At 39.0% G+C, this 26,776-nt stretch overlaps 2 protein-coding genes across 6 annotated transcripts in view; both read right to left on the reverse strand.

Annotated features, from left to right (window-relative positions):
* LOC115293520 (serine protease inhibitor Kazal-type 9-like) overlaps positions 1-9,197 on the reverse strand; it is a 16,807-nt gene extending 7,610 nt beyond the window's left edge. The window contains exon 1 of the mRNA XM_029941260.1: positions 9,124-9,197. Coding sequence (XP_029797120.1) covers positions 9,124-9,197 — 74 coding nt within the window. The remainder of the gene's footprint in view (positions 1-9,123) is intronic.
* SPINK7 (serine peptidase inhibitor, Kazal type 7 (putative)) overlaps positions 8,993-26,776 on the reverse strand; it is a 22,678-nt gene continuing 4,894 nt past the window's right edge. The window contains exons 2-5 of one of the 5 annotated variants that reach the window (XM_029941617.1): positions 12,731-12,853; positions 11,444-11,469; positions 10,612-10,736; positions 8,993-9,257 (exon numbers count right to left, since the gene is read on the reverse strand). In XM_029941617.1, the coding sequence (XP_029797477.1) occupies positions 9,212-9,257; positions 10,612-10,736; positions 11,444-11,469; positions 12,731-12,791 (258 nt within the window). In that variant the 5' untranslated portion in view covers positions 12,792-12,853 and the 3' untranslated portion in view covers positions 8,993-9,211. Of the gene's footprint in view, positions 9,258-10,611; positions 10,737-11,443; positions 11,470-12,730; positions 12,854-19,525; positions 20,004-25,244; positions 25,536-25,951; positions 26,034-26,776 lie in introns of those variants that run through there. The other 4 variants (XM_029941618.1, XM_029941616.1, XM_029941619.1 and 1 more) reach the window with 4 other exon arrangements.

The following is a 26,776-nucleotide window of genomic DNA, read 5'->3' on the forward strand; positions in this document are numbered from 1 at the left end:
TTGTATGGAAAACAATTTGACAATAAAATATTATGGAAAATAATAAAGAAGATGTGTATACATACAGTAGAATATTACTTGGCAGTCAAAAAGAATAAAATCATGTCATTTGCAACATCATGGATGGAACTAGAATGTATTGTGCTAAGTGAAATAAGTGAATCAGAGAAAGATAAATATATAATTTCACTCATATGTGCAATAAGAAATGAAACATGAACATGGGAGAAGGAAAGGAAAAATAAGATAAAAATAGAGAGGGAGGCAAACCATAAGATACCATTAAATACAGAGAACAGAGAGTTGTTATGGAGAGTGCTGGGGGGCGGATGGGCTAAATGGGTGATGGGCATTAAGAGGGGCTCTTGTTGAAATGAGCACTGGGTTATATGTAACTGATGAATCACTAAATTCTATGCCTAAAACCATTATTACACTATACGTTAACTAATTTGAATTTAAATAAATATAAAAACAAACAAAAAAACAAAAGAAGAAACTATATTTCAACTTGGGTATACCATGAATAATGAGAAACTTTCCCATCGTCTTCATTATATAGCTTGACAAAGATTCTCTCTTTGACTAAACCTTAGTTAGGCTCCTCTGAGTCCTTTCCCTGACTAGGTCTTAACCTAGCTCCCCACCTCACCTCCATCTCATGCCTTTGGCCTGCCCCTTTCTGTCTTAGCATAGAATCCTGCTTATCATCTCTCTACCTTTGGATCTGATCCCTCTTGATATGTGATCAAGTTCTTCATTCCCTATTTTTAATATGTAAGTTCTTGGCCAACCTTTAGCAAGAATCCTCCTTATCCTTGGTCACTAATGTTGGTAATTTTCCATCTACTGACTCCCTTAACTTGCTTTTTGGCTATAAATCCCCACTTGTTTTATTCAGAGTTGAGCCTAATCTCTCTCTCCTAGAGCAATTGGAGTATTCAAGACTATACCTTGAATGACACCTTTTTTACCATTTTAATAAGTGTCAAATAACTTTTCTTTTTAACAACCTTACAAAATAAAGTTAATGACACTATCATCATAAGCTTATTGTAAGTTTCAAATGAGATTGTATATGTAAATACTTATTCAGGGTCTGGCCCATAGTAAGCTCTTAGCAAATTTTGGTATTTGATGATAATGATCATGATAGTGAGGACAATAACAGTGACAGTGGCCTGAAGAAAAAATCAGAAAGCACTTAGGGACTCTCTTAAAATAAGTAAATGATGTATCTTTGTCTCTTTACTGGAGATAATAGATGTTGACCTTGACAGCAAAAGAAACTTTGTGACGATCAGTAATGTTTGATAATGACTGCAGGTAATGAGGATCTTATCATTTTAAGTGTCTCATTGAAAGTCAAGTGAACACTGTCATGGACCCTGTAGAGCTAAGTTCTTTATTGAACGTGAGAATGACCTCTATCCACATTTTTAAACTTTTCTTTTTTAGCATCAAAATACTTTGTGTAATGACAATAGCAATGACAGTAATAATATCTACTGAGCACTAAGTCTGTGTCGGGTACTTTTGGAATTGTATGAATATTAACTTATTTAAATTTTAAAACTATATGAGATAAACACTATCATTATCAAGACTTTATAAATAAAGGAAGTGAAGCACAGAGAAAATAAGTAACTTGCCTGAGGTCACAGAGTGCATAGTGAGACTGCAAAATATTATATGGAAGAATAATAACATGCTAAACAGATCACCAAGGCTCTTTGTTACTCAAAGAAGGACTATGGCAGCTTGGTTTTCTAATCCCCATCTTCCTATAGTGGCCCTTGAGTCACTCATGGAAATCCTGAGGCTCTACAGGGTAATTCAAAGATCAGTGGTCTAAGTGAGAAGTTCCCAAATTCTACCCTCAGACTGTGACTCCAGAAGGTGAGACAGGGGTTCAGGCAAGTACTATCTGAGGGAGAGTTTGTCTAGATCAGAGCCTGATATTTGGCTTTGATTGTAAGAGTGTGAATGTAGAAGGGAAAAGAGAAGAAAAAGAGGATGATCTAGAAGGAGCAAGTTCACATAGAGTACCCGGTCCATAAAGGGAGATTCTCTTGTTCAGGGAATAAGGCAGTCATCTGAGTTGAAACCCAAGAAGAGAAGTGAATCTCAAGATTTTAGATGCAGGATTAGAAGAGAACTAATAAGAGGTGACTCTATGAAGGATGTTGGAAGGCTGGGCTGGGTTGGGCTATAATTGCTTAAATCTCTTCTGCTTCTGAGGAAGACTCGCCAGAGTTTAAGACCTGTTGATGTGCACGCATGCAAGGGTTTAAGTGGTCACCTGTGGAGGAGAAATGTTTCAGGATCTGGGAATCAGGAAAGCTTTGCCACAAAGTCACCTGAGCTTTTCAGAAATGTCTTTCAACACAATGGCAGTCCTTTCTTCCTAATAAGCTAGACCTTTCAGGCAGTGCTGAGTTACACTGGAAAAGAAAAAAAAAAAAAGAAGAAGAAGAAAAAGAAGAAGCTTAACATGTCACTATGAAATTGAGGGTTTTTTACCCCCCCTAAGGAATTCTGAACTATTTTCAGTTTGTATTGGGGGTGGCAGAGGTGGGGAGAGCCTTATTTGAGAATTTACTTAGGAACTCAGCCCAGTGTAGCACATCCTTCCCATATTCTCTTGCTATTTCACATCAGGAAGTTACTTCTGTGCCTGTACTTTGCATTCTGAGAGGACCGGGTTTATCAGGTTACTAGTATCTGCTTTGCATAACAATTAGGAAGACACGTTTTAAAATGTTAACTTTTTATTTTGAAATAATTGTTACAAAACTAAAACAAGGAACTTACTATGTATTCTTCACCTCAAGAGTCCATTCAAATGTTGCCATTTGTGTCAACAATGCCTTTAAAACAGAATGATCAATCCAATAAGATTTAAAATTGTTATGAGGGCAATAGTCTCTATCAAAGTCTTAGCTGCTCTTTTTGGAAAAATGATTAAGTCCATCCTAAAATTCATATGGAAATACAAGTTACCCAGTACAGCCAAAACAATCTTAAAAATGAAGAAAGCTGGAGGACATACTTTTCTCAATTTTAAAAATTTCTGCAAAGTTTATAGTAGTCAAGACAGTGCATAAGAATTGAAAATCCAAAAATAAACTCTCTTTATTTATGGCCAGTTGGTTTTTGACAAAGGCAAATTGCCAAGACAACTTACTGGAGAAAGAATCATCTTCAGGAATTCGTGCTGGGACAACTAAGGTTGGACCCTTACTTCATCTTGTATAAAAAAGTATAACAGAAATTAACTCAAAATGGATCAAAGATTTAAATATAAGAGTTATAACTATTGAACTCTCAGAAGAAAATATAGGCATAAATCTTTGTGACCTCTTAATGGGCAATGGCTTCTTAGATATAACACTAAAAACATAATAACAAAAGGAAAAATAAATAAGTTGAGTTTATCAAAATTAAAAACTTTTGCTCTTAATAGGACAGCCCACAGAATGGGAGAAAATATTTGCAAATCATAGATCTCATAAAGGACTAGTATTCAGAATATATAAAGCTAAACAGAATATATACAGCTCAACAATAACCAGACAAATAATCCAGTTAAAAAATGAGCAAAGGATTTGAATAAACATTTTTCCAAAGAAGATATACAAATGGCCAATAAGGACATCAAAATATATTCATCATCACTTGTTGTTAGGAAAATGAAAATCAAAGCCAAACAAGTGTCTATAAAAAAATAAAAAGAATGTCTAAAAAAAACCCCACAAGATGTCAAGATGTAAAGAAATTGGAACCCTCCTACATTGCTGGTGGGAATGACAAATGTCATAGCAACTACTTTGGAAAAGAGTTTGTTAGGTCTTCAAAAAGTTAAATGTAGAGTTACCCTATGGCCCAGCAATTTTGCTTCTAGGTATTTATCCTAAAGAACTGAAAACAAAACAAAACAAAATCTTGGATGTGGCAACTTTATTCATAATGATCCAAAACTGGAAACAATCCATGTATCCATTGACTGATAAATGTTGAATCTAGTTTAGCCATAGAATGGAATATTATTCAGCTACAAAAAGGAATAAAGTACTGACGCCTGCTACCACATGGATTAACCTTGAACCTTATGGTAAGAGAAGGATGTTAGACACAAAAGGCCTATATGACTATGTATGATATCCAGGATAGTAAATTCATAGACAAAAATTAGATTCGTGGTTGTCAGGGGCTGGAAAGATGGGGAAATGAGAGTGGCTGCCAATGGGCTTGGAGTTTCTTTTTGGAGTGATGGAAAGTATTGAAATCAGATGGTGGTGATGGTTGCACAATTTTGTGAGTAGACTAGAAATGACTGCATTATACACTTGAAAAATGAGGATGTTTATGCATATTAATTATACTTCAATTTAAAAAATTAAAAAACATGAATTTTATAATGTGAACTATTTCTCAACAACAATAATAAAAGCTTCATTCAGGATCGTGCATTGTCATATTCTTTCATCTCTTTCAATGCGGAACCATTCTTGGTTTTTGAAAGCTGTAGATGAGTGATTTTACAGTAAGTGTCTGAATTTGAGTTTGTCTGACATTTCTTACTGGCTATGTTCAAGTTGTGCACTTTTGGTGGGGAAATACAGAGGTTACTCTATATTCTTCGCACTGTATACTTTGAGATGGTATACATGATGTTGATTTGTCCCCTCACTAACGATGCTAACTTAGATCATTTGTGCAGGTTAGTATCTGCAAAGTTTCTCCACTCTACAGTTACTCTTTTTCCTTTCAAAACTAGTAAATATTTTGTGACGTGATCCCTTGAGATTACTTGACTATCTCACTTTTCATCAGAGTCTTACTCATGGTATTGAGTCCATATTCAATGGGGCAAACTATATAAGTAAATTCATGTAACTGTATATGTTCATATTGTACATTGGCCTTTTCACTTTCTAGTATCAATTTCTAAGGAACTGACATGTTCCCATTTATCTCAAACCAAGAAAAAAAGAACCATGAACATTTGCTGATTATGGGTCTTTGCTTCCAACATGCCAAACATATTTCCAAAAATGTGGTCTATGTGTTCAGGCCTTGGTCAATATTGGAGAAGAAAGGCATGCAGGTCATAACCGCTCCTTTCATTTCTATAGGACTTTTCAGTGTATGAGGTGTGTGTGCATGCATATGTCATCTGACTCTCACAATATACAGGTTAAATTAGGAGTTATTATTCTCTTGATTTTGTCAGTAAGGAAAGAGCTATCACACATGTGAATGACCAACTCATGGCCACACACCAGGTGAACACTTAGGTTCGCATAAGCACACAGGTATCCTGTCCCAAGTTTTGTTGGGTTCTCCTGAGCTGCTTGGTGAAGTCGTATAATGAAGACACAGATGATGAGGATGCCAAAGACCTCAGTGATGCCAATGCTGGTGAGCACACAGAGAGGCAAGTGAAACTGAATAAAATCATTTTTTTCTCCAAGGCCTAAATGTAGAGATGGAAAATTTTAAAAATAAACCCACTTTACATTACGTTTATGGTTATCAATTTCCCTGTGGCAAAGATTTACTTTTCCTGGCAGGGAAAATGGAGAAGAAAGGAAATTAATTAATCTGCAATAGTAAAAAATATATATATATGTGTGTGTGTATGTGTATGTATGTATATTCCATTGACATTAAATGACTTATGATGAAAACCAAAGTCTTCATTGTCAATATCACACTTCAGTGGGAGGTAATTTTAACCATTTCAGTTCTAAAGTTGTTACCATCATAATTCTCAATAGTATACTTGTACCCCTATTTTTTGATTTATTAACTAAAAAGAGTTACTTATTGACTCCCATCTATGAAGGAAAGATTGTTAATTTACATTACTTTCTCATTTTTAGCTCTTCCCAATTTCTGATGAGTATATCATGACTTTTCAAACATTCTGCATATTACCTTTACAATCTTAAATAATATATTTCAATCACTTTCTATTATTCTTATTCTCATCCTTAGCTAGCATCTCATAATCCTGCAAGAAAATTACTTTCCTCCCCCAATCACTTCCCTTAATCAAATTTTTTCTCTAAAGATTTGTCACCTCTATTTTTATTTTTACAACTCCTAAATTAAAACTATACATGTTCTGCTCTGTATACCATAATTCATTCTACTTAACTGTAGGTTGATTCTAAAATTTGAAGAGCAGTAACTATTTTTAAACATCATTTATAAATATTAAATGGATTCTATGGATGTATCAATTGTAGGCCAAATCTTGGCCTCAATTTAAGAAAGATCAGAACCCTTCTTTTTAAATGGTGAGTTTTGGTAAATGTTGGCAGAAAAGGGGGACAGTGTCATCAACAACATCTGCTTTGGATGCAGTATAGGCCGAGAACTGATGCTGCTCCAGTCTACAATAAAGTGAGATGTTTCCCAACTTTCTTTATGCACCATGGTATGTAGAACAAATGCTAGTTAGACCCTGAGCCCATAGAACCATCTACCGTTCACAGTTTTGCAATTCTGCCCTTTGTTTTGCTTTGGAAGCTTCTTCTATCTCACCTGAAAAGTTTGGCTGATAATGTCTACCTTATGACATTATGTGGGGATTAAATGAGACAGAAAATATGAAAGTATTTTGTGAACTCTAAGTGCTTTACAGATGTTATATACTGGGTCATTTCATAGTAGAAGAAATTTGATTCTCAAGGGTATGGAGGTATGATGGATGAAATTCTAGAAACACTTTTTGGCCCCTGGACTGGGAGTAGCAGATGTGGGTTCTTGTCTTCTTCCATGAGAACAATGAGACATTTCCAATTTTGGGAGTTCAGAGTTTCCATCCATAAAATAAGGCTGTTGAGTGGCTTTCTTCCATGCTTGACAATCAGGAATTTTAATGTAGGTGTGTATTTTGCTCATGTTGTGTATGATGGTTTTGATGATAGGTTTCCTTGACCTTCACACACAGTTGGCAGGGATTGTCATAGGTTTTTCCATCTGTACCATACACCAGGGTGAAGGCAAGTTCACAGGGTAGGGGTATGCACATGGCTCAGTCTTTATTACAATCCAACTTCAAGGAGGAAGAGAGCTTTTTACACAGAAATGAGCTTCTGAAAGTTCAGGTCAGCCAAGGAGATGTGAGTGAGGTCAGAGGAAGAATGGGAAGGACTGAAGTAGCCAAAAACTTGATAGCAGCTGAGGAGAAAGGGGTGAGGCAGATGGAGAACTACAGAAGTCAAGGCTCCTAAAAAGGTAGAAGCAATTGAAGATATATAAGAGAGATTGGTGAGGAACACCAGGAAAAGGCAGGTGTTTATTTAAGACAGGACAAACAGTATCAGATGCAGGGATAAATATAAACCAAGGGAAGGAAAGACAAGAGGAGCTGGGGATATGAGAAGGTAGGAGGAATTGGCATGATGAGAAGAGCACAGCAGACTGGGAGACTGAGGGAGTGTGAGCCACTCAGGTGAGGGGATGCTCCACACATGCCAGTAAGAACAGCTCAGGAGCAGATCACACCAGTGGGGGAGGGAGCTCAGAACTGGGAAGTGAGAGCCGCTGAAGGTGGCAAGTAACTGAAGAGAGCTAACCAGCAAGCCCATTTGGCCACCTATTCTAGGCCCTTCATTGTCCAGGTCGCAACTTCTCCCTATCTGCTTCTTTTACTTCAGCAGCTCTGTTTTTCTGAGATACTCCCCTATCTTTGCTTTTCTTCACAGTTTCCATAGTTAACTTGACCACGATCTGGCTTGGCTTTGAACTTGATGTTGAACTTGATTCTGGTTCAGACCCATGTTTTATCCCAGTCACCTCAACATGTTAAGTGTGTCATGGTCATGAGGACAGAGTCTGTACTTAACGTGATTATTTAGCAATGTAGAGGTAGAATATAAGGGTGCAAGTCAACTATAAGTCTTTTTATACCACTTTTATGGAGTCACCATAACTATGAAGTCCCTCTCTTGAGTTTATAAGGAGATAAGGTTTCCATAGGCCTCCTTGTATCTTTAGATCAACCAGAGGTGGTGAGCAGGACTATCCTCTTTCAATATCTGGGCCAAAAATAGTCCTGGAGCAAGCGAGGGAAGAAATGAACATGGGGAGGAGAACATGAACCATGAAAGTACACCACAGCCCAAACTAGGTCACTAATTTCTTGTGAGCTACGCTGAGTACTGAGACTTCCTCAAAGTCATGTGAACATCCTCTATGGAAGGAACTCCAGCTTCGCCACTTAGAATGCATTACATATCTCTGTATTTAAAACAAAAATGTACAACTTGCCAATACTGCCAATGTTGTCTTGGTACATAGTGGTAGTATCTACTTTTTATAGGAATGGAAGACAAGTGTTGGGAAGGAGCTCAAGCAATGCCATAGTCAGTGCCAGAGATGTTCTATTAAGGTTATAGCAGGAAGTTAGCAAGGGGAGAGACAGGAAAAGAGAAATTATTGAATGTTTATGGAAATAAATGGGCAGAAAAGTCATCCCTCCAGGGGATGTTTGTTTATTTTGAGAGAGAGAGGGAGGAGAGGCAGAGAAATAGGGAAAAAGAGAATCTCCAGCAGGCTCTGAGCTGAAAGCATAAGGCTCCATCTCATGAACCATGAGATCATGACCTGAACTAAAATCAAGAGTCAGACACTTAATAGACTGAGCCACCCAGGTGCCCAGGGCGAAAGCGGTTTTCTCCTGAGGTACTTTGGAAAAGAGACTAATATAAAGGACCAGTATGGTCCACAGACTAGTTCCTAGTGACAGGTATTGATTAAGGAAAGACCCTAGGGAAAGGGTAAGATGTTCACTGGTGTGTGTGTGTGTGTGTGTGTGTGTGTGTGTGTGTGTGTGTACATTTGTCTTTTAGAAGTCACTTGGAATTCTTTATACAAGATTTTCTCCTACGGAAGATTTATGTTTTTCTCAATTTTATTTTCAAACTGATATATTCCATCCCAAACTAAGGAACAAATACAAGCAGAAGTAAAGATAAACTATCTAGGGAAATTCTTTTATTGAGGTACAAAAAGAGTCCCAGAAGTCAGTGAGACATAAGTTTGATGAGGACCACAACAATTTTCTCTGCTCAACAAAGATGACTCTCAGTCTGTCTCTGCCCTTACCCAGAGCCCTGGCTGAGATGAAGGAAAAGGCAGTCAGAGCCCAGGGATGAGGAAGACGATGGTGAAGACGTCATTGTTTGAGGGGAAGTTAACAAGCTCCTTCGTGAAGAAACTGAACTTTCCCATTACTTTTCCTATGAGAAAACATAGAACAAGATTCCTTAAACAAGAGGAAATGTTATACAATGTCAGAGCCAAAAGGAACTATAGAAATTATGAGGCAGAACTTAATGTCACGAATGAGGAAACAGAATCCCTGAAAAAGAATGTCCTTGTCACAGGCAGTTTGTGACAGAGACAGGAGCCAAGTTTTCCTAGTCCAGTGACACTTCCAGCCTACCTACAGTCCCCACTGACCCCAGAGCCTGGGCCTGATTACCCTGTATTTAAAGAAGGAGGGCTTCTGACAAAGGGATTTGAGGTGACCTGAGCCTCATCTTTTTCTGCTCAGCAAGGCCTGTGATGACTCTGGATCCTACACTGGTAAGAACCGCCATCACATGTCCCCTTCAATGTCCTTGAACACAAGCTAGTTTCTAGGTCAAGGGCCCAATGTGTGTGCATCTTCTCTTTTCTGAAGATTCCTTCTTCCTGAGTAGAAATAAAGATGCAGACATATCTTTGTGGGCTCAGGACTCAAATTGATATTCCAACTTCTAAGATAATCACAAAGATGAAAAATATTAAGATTGAAGATGGATGGCCAAAATCTAGAGGTCAAAAGAGACTTAACAATAAGCAGAATGGACTTGGTATAAGGTAATATATGCTAGGGTGATTGCTTTGCATTAAAGAAGTGGCAATTAGCTAGATATATGGCCTTCAAAAATACTATGCAGGCCAAACAAAATATTGAAACAAAATATGCCTGTGGGACCCAGGTCGAAGCACCAACAGCTGCATTGTCCTCTTTTGAAGAAAAAAAAATTGCAGTAGCCTTCTCCCGCTTTACCCCCTGAAGGCCACAGATAGAACCACTAGGAATTTGAGAAGAGTAAAGGCTCTGTAGCCAGTTTGTCTAAGAATCAAGCAGTATGGCCGTAAGTCTCAGAAATCACGTGGGGTAGTGGGTTTCAATGATTTTTTAGTGTGGGGTTCCAGATCCTTTTTTTCTAACAAATACTGTGTGGAACTCCACTACTGAAAATAGCCAAAAGCTGAACTTAGGGTTGGAGATCACTCCCAAACCATCCCCTTAGATCCTCTGGTGCCTCTGTAGAACTTCTTGGCTCCTCCTGCTCTTATTGGACTCCCTCCAATGGAGACAGGAATTGGTAGTTGAGTGATGGATGGAACAAGTTCAAGCTGGAAGAGCAGGGGGCTAAGCCTAGCTTGACCACAGGAAAGTGAGTCTTCTCTCTCTGCCAGATGCTTCTGGGTGGGAATAAGCACAGCTTACGGAGACTGAAACAGGCTCATAGAAAGAGGAGAGGTTTGCTGTTGAGGACACTGGCCACAACTTCTTTTTTCTTCCCATGAGATACTCACAAATTCTCAATGCATAGGTGGCATTCATTCCCATAGGTGATGTAATCAGAACCACAGACAGGCAGGTATGTGATAGGGCAGGGGATGGCCACCACTGGGTACTTCTTGTAAATGCTGCAGTCCACCTGTGATCGACAGAAGAGAATGTCCTGCTGTTCTCGGGCCCCCAAGCTAGGCTACTCTGGCCTCTGTTGGGCAAGAGGCAAAATGTCACCCTAAGAGTCCCAGATCAGATACTCTGATGCTGCTGTGGCTACTTCTATGAGTAATAATATTACCACCATGACAAATACTAGGACTGCTGTCACCACTTCCGTTACTACTAGGATACTCTGTTATTAATTCCTGAGAATTTCCATGCTAAGCATTAGCCTTGAATTCTACAGATTTATTTTTGTTTACTGAATAGGGTAGGTTCAACTATTGCACCTATTTATAGATGAGGAAATTAAGGCTTAAAAACAAAGAACTTGTGTGACATAAAAGTCGTTAGTGATGGGGTTGGGATTTGAATCCAGAGCCCATGCCATTAACCAAGGTAACTGTGCTGCCTCTTACATGTTGTCCTTTCCATGAAGACTTTACCAACCTCTCAGCTAGAAGCCATCTCTCTCTTTCCTTCAACTTGGGATTTTTTTTAGGCTACAGTTATTTACATGTATGTCCTATTTCTTCAACTGCCTTTTGGAGAACAGAGGAGAATTTTTAATCTGTGCCTGCCTCCCCTGTCTGCCCTTCAAACACACTTAATTAATTCTACATATATATTTCAAAAGTATTTGTTGACTAAAGGTCAATAGAAATTGAAATTAAATGTAATTAATATACTCACTGTTGTTAAAGACAGACTAGCAGCTTCTGAAAGAGAGAGATGAAAACGTTAAGAATAAAGCAAATTCTTGAAGTCTCATTAACTTATGTAAATTTGGGCCTAGATATTAAGACTCTGTATTTGCTCTGGCAAGAAATCTCAGCACACAGTCTGTTCTTATATAAAACTCCAGCTGTTTGCTGAAGATGCCAAATGGTCAATAAGGTAAGCCCTTTACTCAGGCAATAGAATTAATCACTTTCCTCCTTTTATTGACCGGGAGACATTTTCTGGAGCGCATCATGTCTTTGATAATGGTTCGAAGTCAGAATGCACTAGAAGGTACTGCAGTCACCCCTCCTAAGAGCCTGAAGTGCTGCCATCATTGATAGTCTCTCCTGCAAACTGACATAAAGAAATGTAATGAAGGGGTGCCTGGGTGGCTTAGTTGGATAAGCATCTAACTCTTGATTTCAGCTCTCAATGTTCATGAGATTGAGCCCCACATTGAGTTCTGCACTGACAGCACACATTGGGATTCTCTTTCTCCTTCTCTTTCTGCCCTCCCCCCTCCCCAACAAATAAATAAATGTTAAAAAAGAAATGGAATGGAATATTGTTTAAGGTATTAGAGTCTTAATTTATTTAAGGAATTTTCACCACATAGAAGTTGAATTGTTGACTCCTGGGCTTTGGAGAATTGGGTTTTATTTTGATCCTCCTGGACTGATTTGGAGAGACATCCAAGGTTTGCTGTGTTGCTACACTGAGCAATAGTATCTAATAACACCAACCACGTCTAGTGTCCTTATGAAGTTAGGTAGACTTATGAAAAAATTAGGTTTTTGCTTTAATGTTTCCATGGATGAAAATAAAAATCCTTAAAGTGAAGACATTAGGGCCAAATCCCCCAATACCAGCTAGTCCACAAGATCCTCCCTTCCCAGGCCCCGGCTGTTTGTATTACAAATCAGTACACTTTATTACATTTGAATATTTATCGATTGATTTTGAGGGAGAGGGAGAAAGAGCACAGCAGGATAGGGGTGGGGTGGGGAGAGAAAATCCCAAGCAGGCTCCATGCTGCCAGCTCAGAGCCCAACGTGGGGCTCAAACTCACAAACCGTGAGATCATAACCTGATTGAAAATCAAAAATCAGCCACTTAACCAAATGAGCTATCCAGGTGCTCCACAAACTAGTACACTTTAAATCTACATGACCAGATATTTCTCTCGAATGCTGAGAAGGGGTTCTTTGAGAAGACTTGCTTAATGGCTACACAGGGCACTCTCCGCCCTTAACTCACCGGAGCTGCTGAAGAAATGGGCGGCTGTGCAGAGCAGGAGGAATCCCCCAATGATCTTCATGGTGCAGATGGCTGGGATGCAAGGGCTCCCTGGGCTGTCACACCAGCTACATCAGCCATGCCCTGGGAAAGGGGGTCATGTTTATATGCCCGTGCTTGGTTTCTCCACCTTTCCTGTGAGGTCATCCAGAGTCAGTGTTGGCTCCAGAGGCTCTCAAAGCACAATGTCACACCCTGGGTGGTTGCCCTTCTTATCCCTTAATTGCTACTTTTGTCCTTTTGTCAGGACCAACCAATTGATTTTTCCTTCCTGCACAAGAAGGTGGCGGTTGGGGGTGGGGGAGTGCGGGGTGGGGGGGTGGGTACTGTTATTTAGAATTCTAAACTCCATATAGTGAAGAAATTAAGTATAGGCTGCTTGGTCTAGTTATGAAATAAGTTAAAGCATCAAACTTTCTTTCGCCAAATAAAGAGTATTAGGCTCAGATTAAACAGATCACACTGAGTTTTAATTTTGCATCTGCAGAAAATACTGTTTACTTTAAAGAAATGAATGTCATAATTAGAGTTTCATACACGGTAGTTAGGATATGGAATGTGATCTGCAGGACAACTCCTCGAGGAAGGAATCCTTATTACCCTAATTTTACCAGTGAGTAAGTTGAGACTCAGAGTATTTATGTAATCATGATACTAATTAATGGAGGAGATTATAAGGAGTTCAGTAATGGAACAGGAGAGAATTGAATGCCCTTATAAAGAGAGTTCTTTATAAGTTTTATTGTTTGCTATGAGCGTTTGAAGAGAATGAATACAGAGAAAAAGCCATTATGTTTCAAGAATAGGTGTCTTTGTTGATGTTTGAAAATGCATTTCGTGAAGAGAAATGAGAATGGGTTCAAAGGGAGATTGGGAGGAAGTAGAGAATAGCATTATAATTTGGGGGGGGGCATTTGATAGTCAAAGAGAGGAGGGGAGCAGAAGAAGCTGAGGCTTCGGTGAAGTCTAGGATGCACTGATCATGCTTCACAGCCAAAGGGAAGAAGAAGGAATTTAAGATACATGGTGGAGGGTGGCTAATTTGAGCAGAACAGAGAAGTAGGAAACAAGATCAAGAACACAGGGTGAAACACCATTCCCTCCATCACAGGAGACAGAGAAGAGCAGACAAATGTAGAGACATATCTGCAAAGGGAGAGGAAGAAAGATGAAGGGGTGCGCATTGTAAGGTTGAGGCTGTTAAGCTCTGGGGTTACCTTCTGCAGGAAAAACTGGGTTGGTCTGGAAGCTGGAGAAGGATGGAGAGGATTGGTACAGACATCAATGTGAGAATGCTGGACAATCAATGATGGATATAAAAATTAATGGCCACTGGACAAAACTAGCACTAGATTTTTTCAGGTTCAATCAGTACCATGCTGAATACTTCTCCCAAAATATAACATTGAGTAAGAAATGAAAAACTAATGACTTTCTGGAAAGGAAATGTGTATGTGATAGACTGAAGGGGAACCATAAAGATGGATGTAGGCCTGGAAGAGAGTCAAGAAGGTTCTGATAGACTATGCAAGGTGTGAGCAGTTATGAGTCTAGAGGTCAAAGTTCAAGATACATGTGAACTTAGTAGTAGCAGTAGGTGTAGGAAATATGAACAATTGTTTACAAGGGCTATGGCCAGTAGGCAAAATGTCAGATTAATTTCTTAGTGGTGGGGCTGACGTAATAATCCTCAAGCGTGTATCCAGATGTAAAGCAGATAAAAGATTGGTGGAAACACAGCTCTTTGGATTTAAAAAATTAGTAAAAGTGAGATAAAATGATCGGACATGGGTTGCTTAGGTTTGGACAGCTGTTTATGGGAAGAAGAACATTTTAAGTTGTACAATGAGCCATGGATTATAGAGGGAGGATCCTTTGGAGGTGAAAGATGAAGTTCAAGCAGACAACAGGCAGGCCCTTTAGGCTGGGGGAAGTTTCTTTATTCTTCCTGTCTTTCCTGCAAGGGGAGGGGGAACTTGAGGCCTTGTCAGACTACGATCACGGCTCCATTTTAAGGAAGGCAAGGTAGGAGTAATATAGAAAAACATAAAAATAAATGAGAGAAAAATTTGAGAATAGTAGAGATTTTTTTCCCCCAGTGGATTTAAGGTATCACAGGGAAGAGAAAGGTGGCCCATTAGAAGGTTCGTGAACAGTGGTAGAATTCATTCGGAGTAGGACCTGAATGAAGAGTTTGTGAGTCCGTTAGCTGGAAGGAACTAAGCAAGCCAGCACCACAGCGGGGCAGTAATCTGGGTATAGAATAATGGCTGAAGGAAGGGAAATGTTCAATAAGAAAATTAACCACATTTTGTGTACTTACGATGTACTGGAACTGTGCTACACCTAGTCTGTGCACTATCTAACTTCAAATCATCTTATAATCTGTGTGGTTATGTGTCCTGGCATTTAGCTGAGGCAACAGGGACTTATGAAATGGCTACTTCAAGGATAAGAGCCAATGCTTTTTAATCACTCTGGTGTATTGCCTTTACCTCTAAATCTAAAAGGTAGATCCAGAAACACACTGGAAATTGGAATAGAAGGAGTGAAGCTGATAAAATCAGAGCTGTCAGGAAGGACAGCTAACGTTTAAAGGAGCAGGCAGCAGGAGCTGAGTGCCGGATCCGAGTACACGGCCTTTTCATGTGTGAGGATCAGACGGGAAGAAGGAGCGTTCTGTGGGGACAGAGGACCTCTAGAGTCAGGGAACAAAGGCTCCTTCTCTTGCCTATCCTCATCTAGCCAAGGTGCAGTGCTCTGACAATCCTTTTTCTACTTTATGCTTTTTGCTTCTCTCACATCTAGTGACATTGACCTAGATTGGTGTTTCAGGTTTTCAAGTTAAAACCCTTCCTTGGAACACTAATCTGTACAACTGATCAACAAGGCTGAGGATTGGAGGCAAGTGAGAAGCACTCGGGAACTTAATTCTGTATTTTCCTCCTAACTACTGTATTTCTTTCTTTCTTTTTTAAAAATATCAGCCCATTTCTAATCCCCGGGCTCTATCCTTCTTCGTATCCATCACAGACTCCATCCAAATACCCTTAAGGCCTTCTTGTGATAGTTTTAAAATCAATGACCTAGATTTGGGTAGACTTGGTTCTTGCCTCTGGTCTGCCCTTCTCACCCTTCCCCGTGCGGCTCCTTCCCATTCTAGCCCTTTGTCTTCATCTCCTTCTCCTCCCTCTCCTCCTCCCTCTTTGTCCCCCTCTCTCCCTCCTCCTTCTCCTCCCTCTCCTCCTCCCTCTTTGTCCCCCTCTCTCCCTCCTCCTTCTTCTCCCTCTCCTTCTCCTCCTCTTCTGCTTCTCCTCCTCCTCTTTCTCCTTCTTTTTCTCCTTCCCTTCCCCTCTCCCCTCTTTCTCCTTTTCCTCCCCCTCCCCTCCCTACCCTTCTCCCTCTCCTCCTCCTCCTCCTTCTTCTTCTTGCTCTAAGTAGCCTTCACTGTGTTCACGCTTTTGTGCCCTGGGGCACAGTGACACAGAGATCTGGATGTGTGCATTCTGATCTTGTGTACGGCAGGACCTTGTTCCTTTTTCTCATGGGAACAGGGAGTTAACACATCCAAGGATTCTGTGCTTTGATTCTCTTTAATTTCCTTTGAACTGATGAGGCCAGATAGTTTCAATTATGGGACAAGATGGTGTGAATGAACAGTAACAACTGTTTTTTCTATTGGTTCATGTTGCTCTCAGGTTACCTCACGCTATCTGGATTTACATTTTACACACACATAGAGGTTCCAGCTCCTATTAACAAAATTGTGTCTATTTTGTTCAGTGCCGAAGGGAACACTGTTTCTTTTGGGAAGATCCACAGTGGACTTTATTTTATTAAAGTCTCTATTAAAATTTCTGCAATACTCTAACTCATTTTTCTTCAAACTTAATTTGCCATAGTTACTATTTTACAAACATTAAGTAACATCTAAAGAGATGTTAGTGTTTTCTTCAACATTGAGAACTAAGAGTTTACTCCCATTTCCTATAAAGTCATGATGTGCAATATAAAGATTTGTTACCAAAGATCACTGAAATTTTGTTCTGTTTGCATTGCTCAGAAATGCTTGATCATATTGAATAGAACTCCACTTCTATAGGACTTTCTAGTTCTCTATAGTGGAGCCCAATAGACTGAGTCTGTTCCCTCTTTCCAAGTGTATCTCTCCAGATACACAAAGGCAGCTTTGGAGGGCCCAAAGTCTCTTCTCTCCAAATGACACAGATCAACTTTTTAAATATTTCCTTCTACTAGCATCAATTAACATAGCATTATTTAATAACAGTGAAACACAAGTCATAATCAAACTCACCTTTTCCCTTTGCTATTCCAGTCACTATGATCCTTACTGGAGATACAGGGATAAATAAGGCAGACAAAGGCACTACTTCTTAGAATTTACTTTCTTATATAGTAAAATAAGGAAACAAATAATATAATAAGATGATTTCATGTTTTGACAAGAATTTAAGAGGAGCTGTATCATGGTATTGGAATAGTGAATAATATAGAAATAGGGAACAAATTGCATTGAGTGATTAGAGAAGGCTTCTCAGAACCTGAATGCTCAGGACAGACACCTGGATAATGACAAGGAGCCGTCCTGGGAAAGCCAGGGACTCGGTGGTGCAGAGAGAAGAGCCAGAGACGGCCAGAGGCAACGGCAAGCCTATTGAAGGATTCCATTTTCTCCAGTTCCAGGATTATGTAAAATGGCTGCTTTTTCCTTAAATCATTCAACTCGTAAATCATTCAGGCTCTAGCCCATGTCTTCCGTGAAAGACTACACAATTTGCACTGAATTCTATGTAAGAGAGAATTACAAAATTCTTTCATCTATGTCTTCTTCTTGAGATGGTCTTTTCTCCATGAGTCTCTCTTCTTATTAGTTCCTATTCCAAACTTCCCTTCTGGTGACTTCAGTGAGAGTCTGTGTCTAGGAGTTTATGGTTTCAAACATTCATTTAGTATCTACTTGTTGAACTCCTGTTCAATGTCTCATTTCTTACTATGTGACCTTGTTTTATTCATTTTCATCACAGACTTCATTGTTACCTGACATTGCCTGTTCCTTAATTTGTATATTATTCATCTCTCACCACTGGGATGCAGGTTCCACAGGAACAGGATCTTGCCTACCTTGTTTGTTTGCTTCTATTAACATCAGGTACAGTGCCTTGCAGAATAAGAACTTCTCCACAGATAATTACTAAATTAATAGTTTTAAGATTCCACATCATTAGTCACAAGATAGAGTAACAACAGAATTCATCCAGAGTTGGGGAGAAGTCATCTGGTTTACATCAGTGAATTTAAAAAGAAACAAAGCTTAAATGAAATTCATCATTTCAGATTGAATTTCAGTTCAGTAAGAAATAGAAAGCGTGAAGTGTTTAACACATTCTCTTCTACCTTGTTCCCTATACGACTCAGAATCTTCCTTTCAGTTGAAATCACAGTGGTCTGATTGAAGAACGACCCCTCTACAGAGTTCCCTTCGGTGGAAAAGACCAGAAAATAAAGGTTCCCGTTAGAGCTGAAAGAGATCCTCCACCTGATTCTTGCCTGCTACCCTGTAGTGCCCGTAAATCTATAATGAGATTTATCAGCTAAGCAAAAGTCTCTATGACCTAAGGTTACACCTACATCTTTTAAGATGGCTACCACCTAAATGTAGCGTGTCTGGATCAGATGGCCAGGCTAGCAGGAAATAACTATGTCCACATCTTGTTTCTCTTACCAAACTTGTCTCACTCTGACTCTTCTGCCTAGAGGGCAATTAATTTCCATTTCTTAATTCTTATTTATTATATAAATAAATGTATCATTCTCCTGTTCCATTTCTTTGGTCTGCCTTTTATTTATTTTTGAAAGCAGAGTTGGAAAGATGAAATAATGAAATAATGTTAAGTTACACAATATGTTCAAAATTAACAAGAGGTCTACATTTTCGATTTCTTTACTTTGAATAAACAGAAAGACCAGACACTTTTCCACAGCTCCAGAGAGTCACCCTACTGCAGCCTCCTGACCAAGGGCCCTGGGAAGGGAGGAAGGATGATGTAAGATGACAAAGGCCCTGTTCCCCCAGAACTGAGCTGTGTATTAGCTGGAAAGGTGATGGAGAAAGTAGGGCTGCGTGGACCCTTCGGGTTGAGTAAGAACCAAGAACCGGTTTTAGGAGGAAGAGTGAGACTGACATCTAGTGGCCGCAACAGGCAATGGCACAGAGCACACTGACGCCAAAGGCGGATCACTTTTCTTTTTCATTTCTCCAACCTCAAATAGAGTAAGGGCTTCATCTCCCTGTATTAGTCAAGATCTTTCAGCTATAAGTGACAGCATCAAAGACGGATTAAGCAAAAAAGGAAAGAGAATTTATTGACTGATGTAATAGGAATGGAGTAAGGATTAAAAATGCTAAAACTCGGGGGTCATATGGTATCTCTCTTCCTCTCAAAAACATACTTGACCCCCACAAGTTCCTAGTGCTCCTTCTCCCTCTTCCTCTTAGCACATGAACATTTTCTTTCTCTTATTAAGGTAAACCTCGTTCATGAATACGAAGTAGAAAGGCTCCAACAGCTGGTTCCGTGTGTGTATGAGATGTTTACTCTTTTGCTTATTGTTCAGGTGACATTAGCAGAGCGGGGGTAGGGTCTGGCAAGTAGGTCTGCAGTTTGGGGGGAGTTTAGCTCAGGGGGGCGTCAGTAATAACACTTGATAATGGACCTTAGACCCAATGAAGCCAAATGAAAGCTCATTTTATGTATTTATTTTTAAATTTTTTTTTTAACATGTATGTATTATTGAAAAACTGAGACAGGTTATGAGCAGGGGAGGAGCAGAGAGAAGGGGAGACACAGAATCCGAAGCAGGCTCTAGGCTCTGAGCTGAAAGCACAAAGCCCGAGTCGGGGCTTGAACTCACTCACTGTGAGATCATCACCTGAGCTGAAGTTGGTACACAGAGATAAACATCTACCACCTGTTTCATTATTCTCTTATTAGTAATAAACGTGTCAGTTGGTTCTCCAGTAGTTTGATTCCTTTGTTTTCACGTTGTTTCAAATCTGGCTGTAGCATAGATACGTTGTCTAAGACATGCCCTCTGAATCCAAAAGAAATAATTTTCATAATTAACTAGTGAGACGAATAAGCAAGTGTACTGCTCCATTACTTGTTAGTCACATTTTCCATATTTATCAAATTTAATATGAAAATCAAATTTCCTAAAGAGAAGAGAGAGAGAGAGAGAGAGAGAGAGAGATCATAAGGAAACTGGTTATTGCTTCACATTCCCTCATCTTCCAAACGCACTCCTGAGGAAGGGAGCTGCTTTGCAATTCCCCTTACACCCATCTCTTTTCCAGCCCATCACCCCCCTCTCTTCCTCTATATTTTAATTATTCAAAAAGATGTTCTGTGAATTTTTCAACAAAGAATCTTTCTTGCCTTAACTTATTCCCAGTTTGATACCTTTCCATTCAACATAGCAATGCCCCCCCCCCCAATTTTTTTTTTTACCAAGAAGTAAAAGAGAACCATAAGGAGAGTGCTGTGCATGGTAATTCCTCTAATTCACACTGTTCACGTTTTCACTAGATTTACACCGCTCACAGAAAACCGTCTACTCTCCTTACTTGGGTACATATTTTCCCGCAGAAAGCTAGCCTCTGCCTAACCTTCCGCCCTTATGTATTACTGTTCCCTAAATACCTAACATGCATTTCAACATAACTTTTCTCCTTATCATTTCCCTGAAGACACTGCACTTTTTCTCACTTCCAAATGTGTTCTGAAGCAGAGAGCCCTGTATGAGTTGCTTGTACTATTTCCTGTTGACTTTTTTCAAAGAATGCTTTAACCTTCACTTCTTTCAAGAGACTCCGCAGGTTGAGCCCCCTCTCAGGCTTATCTTTCATGTGTATCTAATCTACTCGCCTGGTTAAGGGATTGCAAACAGGTTAACTTCTAAGAGCCAACCTGATAACGTGAATAAGTGGGGTGGGCCACTTTCATAATAGCAGAGAAGGTGGGATTGTCTGAAAGGTCTGAACCCCATTTGGAGGGCCAGCTACTACTAGCCAGTTGTTGCTTTTTTTTAAAATGTGAAATCCTAGCTTACTATAAGCATAATTTTTATTTTTCAAAATAAGTTGGAAATCGATATTTTTTTGGTAAAATCTGAGTTTTGAAATGCTGTCTACCACTTCAAGGCTTACTAAAATACTGTTTCAGTTGAACAAAACCAATGCTGTTTTCTGTTATCATGAATTTTCCTAGGCATATATTTATTTGGCAAATGAGGTCACAAACTTTTGAAGCATCTGGGATCTATTTCATACAATTTTCTATTTTCTTGGTTATTATAAAGGTCTTGCACTGAGTAGGTGGAGGGATTCTTTTAAGGATAAGGACTATAATTCTGTATCAATTTTGGCCAAAACTTGCACTCCCGGTTTTCTAGTTTCTTTCCTTCTTTCTCTCTCCCTTTTTGTCGTGTCAAGTTTTTACTTAAATTCCAGCTCATTAACATATAGTGTAATACTATTTTCAGGACTAGAATTTAGTGATCATCACTTACATATAACACCCAGTGCTCATCACAAGTACCCTCCTTAGTACTTATCACCCATTTAGCCCATCCTCCACCCATGCCCTTCCCACAATCCTCAGTTTTTCTCTATAGTTAAGAATCTCTGATGGTTTGCTTCTCTCATTGCCCCCCACATTCATCTGTTTCGTTTCTTAAATTCTTCGTAAGTAAAATCATATGGTATGTGCCTTTCTCTGACTGACTTATTTCACTTAATGTAATACACTCTAGCTCCATCCATGTTGTGGCAAATGGCAAGATTTCATTAGGTTTTTTTTATTGTCTGAGTAATATTCCATTGTATATATACACCACATTTTCTTTGTTTTGTTTATTTATTTATTGAGAGAGAGAGAGAGAGAGAGAAAGAGACAGAGAGAATCCCAAGCAGGCTCCATCCTGTCAGCACAGAGACCAACGTGGGCACGATCCCACAAACCATGAGATCATGGCCTGAGCTGAAATCAAGAGCTGGACTTGTAGTGGACTGAGACACCCAGGCACCCCTCTACCACATCTTCTTTATCCATTCATCAGTCAGCAGTTGGGCTGTTGACATAATTTGGCTATTGTTGATAATGCTGCTGTAAACACTGGAGTGCATGTACCCCTTGGAATTAGTATTTTTGTAATCTTTGGATAAATACCTAGTAGTACAATTGCTGGATCATAGGGTAGTTCTGTTTTTAACTTTTTGGGGAAACTCCATGCATTTTTTTTTTCAGAGTGCGGCAGTTTGCATTCCCACCAACGGTGGAAGAGGGTTTTCCTTTCTCTAAGTCCTCGCTAATATCTACTTCCTGTGTTGTCCATTTGAGCCATTCTGACAAGTGTGAGGGATATCTAATTGCAATTTTTATTTGTGCTTTCCAAGTGCTAAGTGATGTTGAGCATCTTTTCATATGTCTGTTGAGCATCTGTACGTCTTCTTTGGAAAATGTCAATTCATGTCTTCTGACCACTTCTTAACTGGATTATTTGTTTTTTGGGTGTTCAATTTGATGAGGGCTTTTTTTAAAATATAGATTTTGGATACTAACCTTTTATCAGATATACCATTTGCAAATATCTTCTCCCATTCCAAAGGTCGCTTTATAGTTTTGTTGATTGTTTCCTTCACTGTGCAGAAGGTTTTTTATCTTGATATAAGTTCTGAGAGTTCATTTTTGCTTTTGTTTCCCTTAACTCTGGAGATGTATCTACTAAGAAGTTGCTATAGCTGATGTCAAAGAGGCTGCTGCCTGTATTCTACTCTAGGATTTTGATGGTTTTCTATCTCACATTTAGGTCTTCTTCCATTTTGAATTTCTTTTTGTGTATGGTGTAAGAATGTGGTCCAGTTTCATTCTTTTACATGTTGCTGTCCAGTTTTCCCAACATCATTTGTTGAAAAGACTGTCTTTTTCCAATGGATTTTCTCTCCTGCTTTGTTGAAGATTAGTTGACTGTATAGCTGTGGGTCCATATCTGGATTTTCTATTCTCTTCTATTGGTCAATGTGTCTGTTTTTGTGCCAGTACCATGCTATTTTGAGCACCATAGCTTTGTAATATAACTTGAAACTCAGAATTGTGAAACCTCCAGCTTTGCATTTTTTTCCAACAAGCGTTTTTACTATTCAGCGTCTTTTGTGGATTCATACAAATTTTAGTATAGTTCTAACTTACTTCTCTGAAAAATGCTGGTGTTATTTTGATAGAGATTGCATTAAATGTGTAGATTGCTTTGTGTAATATAAACATTTTAATAATATTTGCTTTTCCAGTCCATGAACATGGAATGTTTTTCCATTCCTTTGTATCATCTTCAATTTCTTTCATAAGTGTTCTATAGTTTTCAGCTTACAGATCTTTTACCTCTTTGGTTAGGTTTATTCCCAGGTATCTTATGGTTACTCCTGCAATTATAAATGGAATCAATTCCTTGATGTCTTCTTCTGCTGCTTCATTATTGGTGTATAGAAATGCAACAGATTTTTGTATGTTGATCTTGTATCCTAAGACTTTGCTGAATTCATATATCAGTTCTAGCAGCTTTTTGGTGGAGTCTTTCAGGTTTCCTACATGGAGTCCATGTTGTCTGCAAATAGTGAAAGTTTGACTTTTTTTTTTTTTTTTGCTGATTTGGATGACCTTTATTTCTTTGTAATGTCTGATTATTAAATAATAATGGTGAGAGTGAACATCTTTGTCTTGTTCAGACAGTAGGGGAAAGTTTCTCAGTTTTTCCCCATTGAACACAATAGCTGTTGGTCTTTCATATTTGGCCTTTATGATGTTGAGGTATGTTCCTTCTATCCCTACTTTCTTGAGAGTTTTTTATCAAGAATGGATGCTGTATTTTGTCAAATATTTTTCTGCATCTATTGAGAGAATCATATAGTTCTTATCTTTTCTTTTATTAATGTGGTGTATCACATTGATTGACATGTGGACACTGAACCAGCCCAGGAATAAATCCCACTTGATCATGGTGAATGATTCTTTTACTATACTGTTGGATTTTATTTGCTGGTATTTTATTGAGAATTTTTGCATCCATGTTCATTGGGAATATTGGCCTGTAATTCTCTTTCTTTAGTGGGGTATTTATCTGTTTTTAGAATCAAGGTAATGCTGGGCTCATAGAATTAGTCTGGAAGTCTTCCTTCCATTTCTGGTTTTTGTAGCAGTTTCAGAAGAATAGGTATTAACTGTTCTTTAAACATCTGGTAGTGGGTGTCTGGGTGGGTCAGTTAGTTAAGCATCCAACTTTGGCTCAGGTCATGATCTCACGGCTCATGAGTTTGCGCCCCATGTCAGGTTCTGTGCTGACAGCTCAGGGCCTGGGGCCTGCTTTGGATTCTGTCTCCCTAAATCTCTGTCCCTCCTCCACTCATTCTCTCTCTCTCTCTCTCTCTCTTTCTCAAAAATAAATTTAAAAACTTTAAAAAGTAAATAAAAATAAATGTCTGGTAGAATTCCCCTATGAAGCCATCTGACCCTGAACTTTTGTTTGTTGGGAAATTTTTCATTACTGATTCCATTTCTTTGTTGATTATCAGTATGTTCAAGTTTTCTATTTCTTTTTCAGTTTTGGCAATTTTATGTGTTTCTAGGAAATTATCCATTTCTTCCAGGTGGCCCTATTTATTGGCCTATAGTTTTTCATCATGTTCTCTCATAACTATTTTTATTTCTGTGGTGTTAGTTGTGAGCTCTCCTCTCTCACTCATGTTTTATTTATTTGGATCTTTTCTCTATTCTTTTTGATGTCTCTGCTGGACACTGTGTGCATTCAGCTGCTGTGTTTTGGCTGCTCTTTCCCTCAGGTTGGTCCTATGCAGAGTTTCTCCTGGCCTTCAATGAAGTGGTCTTTACTCTCCCTCTAGTTGTAGAGTTCATTCTGTCAGCTTTTAGATCATTTTCTTGGGTATTCAAAATAATTTGACATTTATCTAGCTGTGTTTCTGCAATGAGGCGGGTCCTTCTACTTCTTTATCAGCATCCTAAAACACTTCTGTTTTGTTTTTTTTTTCCCCAAGGGATTTACACCATTTGCAAATGGTGAGTATCTCTCAAGATTGGGAGTCCCAATTTTTCAAGCTTTTCCTTCCCAAAATCGTTAAGAGCAGAGGTGGAAGGATTATTCTCCTCCTTCCATCACTCAAAAGAACATCAAGACAGTCCTTTTTGCCCCAAGAAATGGACAGAGCACGACAACCAAGCTTATACATGCAAGTCACATTGAGAGTTGACACAAATACACAGGCCACTGCACCACCTCTGCCATTGGCATCAAGGTGTTTCGGAAGTAGATATGTTTGGTAAAACCTGGTCTCATACTAGTTGCAGTGTTACTGAACCATTTTTTGCTTTTTTAATCAACAGGGCTCTTTATTTATTCTTAGATTAAGATATAACAGCTATGTTTGCCATACATTTAGGAGAATCACAAGATAGGGAGGGAAGGAAGGAAGGAAAGAAAAAAGGAAGGAAGGAAGGAAGGAAGGAAGGAAGGAAGGAAGGAAGGAAGGAAGGAAGGGATATGGTTTCTTCAGTCTCCTCCCATTTCTGTCAGAATAGGTCTGAGGCATGATTTCAGTAGTGCTGAGACTCTCTCAAGTCTCCTAGATGAGGCTGAAAGAAATCTCAGAACCAACTTTGAGAAGTCACTGGGTTGTCACCTGTGCAAGAGAGAGGCCTGCACTATAGCTCTGCATCAGTCTATGCTACTTTCCAGAAGCCCAGGCCACTGTGACTCAGTTCCTCCTACACTGCTCTTTTTAGTAGTGTGTGTCCAAATACCATAGGATGTGGACAAAGGATTCTGTGGAAGAGCTAAGAAGGCACTTCAGAGTGTCTTGCTTAATTAGCCCTTGGCTGAGGCAGCTATTAGGAAGGAATGTTAATGTAATTTAATTATTCTACATAGTCTGGTGACATTGATGACTTCTCATTAATCTTGCTTTGAAACTGAAGTAGCTACTTGGTTAATACCCATTTTTTTCAGTTCCCATTCTTTTCCTTTAAATGACATTTCAATCATTTTCAGAGTCTTGAACTTGCTCTGAAGATGAGCAAATATTTCCTTTATTCAATAGCTTCTACATCCATTTCCTTCAGTTCTCAAAATAACGTCCTCATGAGGTCAAAACATGACACTGGAAGCCCATGAAGATTGTCTTTAAAGGAAGATATGCATAAAAGATGCTCACATTAGCTCCTAGGAAGTATCCATAAGCCTTTAGAATATCTCTCCTGATAAGAGTGACTTTATAACCTGGGGTCATAGGCTTAAGTGAACGCCTGTTTTTCACTAGGGTCCTGAGCCACCCTGTATCAATCTTGACCTCTGGCAATGTGGGGGCTGGAGACTAAGTAATTGTTAGCTGTGCAGGTGCTACATGCTTAGGTGACTGGTTTCTAACAAAAGGCCTGGGAACCAAGGCTTTGGTGACCTTCCCAGGTTGACAAGACTTCCTATGCGTTGTCATACATCAGAGCTGGGAGAATGAAACACTGCCCGTGTGAGTCCACTGGGAAAGATCAGCTGGAAGCCTGTGATTGCTCTCTCCCGGACTCCACCCTACAAGCTTTCTGCCTTTGTTGATTTTACTCAGATCCTCTCATTGTAATAAACTGCTACCATGTGCGAAACAGCTTTTCTGAGGTCTGTGAGTTCTGCTAGCAAATCATCAAACTCAAGGATAGCCTTGGGGATTTCCAACCAAAAGATCTGATAGGTCATGGAAAAGTTACTAACTAGATGTAAGTTTGTTTGTAAAAACAATTTCAAATGGAATTTAAAATATATCACAAGGAATATTATTAATTTTTAAATCTAAATTGACTATTGAACTTAGTTGAGAGGCAAAGAAATATATAAGTTGTTGTTAATTTTATGTGCTCTTTTTGTTATTCACAT

This window comes from Suricata suricatta, chromosome 6 (assembly GCF_006229205.1).
Source record: "Suricata suricatta isolate VVHF042 chromosome 6, meerkat_22Aug2017_6uvM2_HiC, whole genome shotgun sequence".
In the NCBI taxonomy this organism is placed as follows: Eukaryota; Metazoa; Chordata; class Mammalia; order Carnivora; family Herpestidae; genus Suricata; species Suricata suricatta.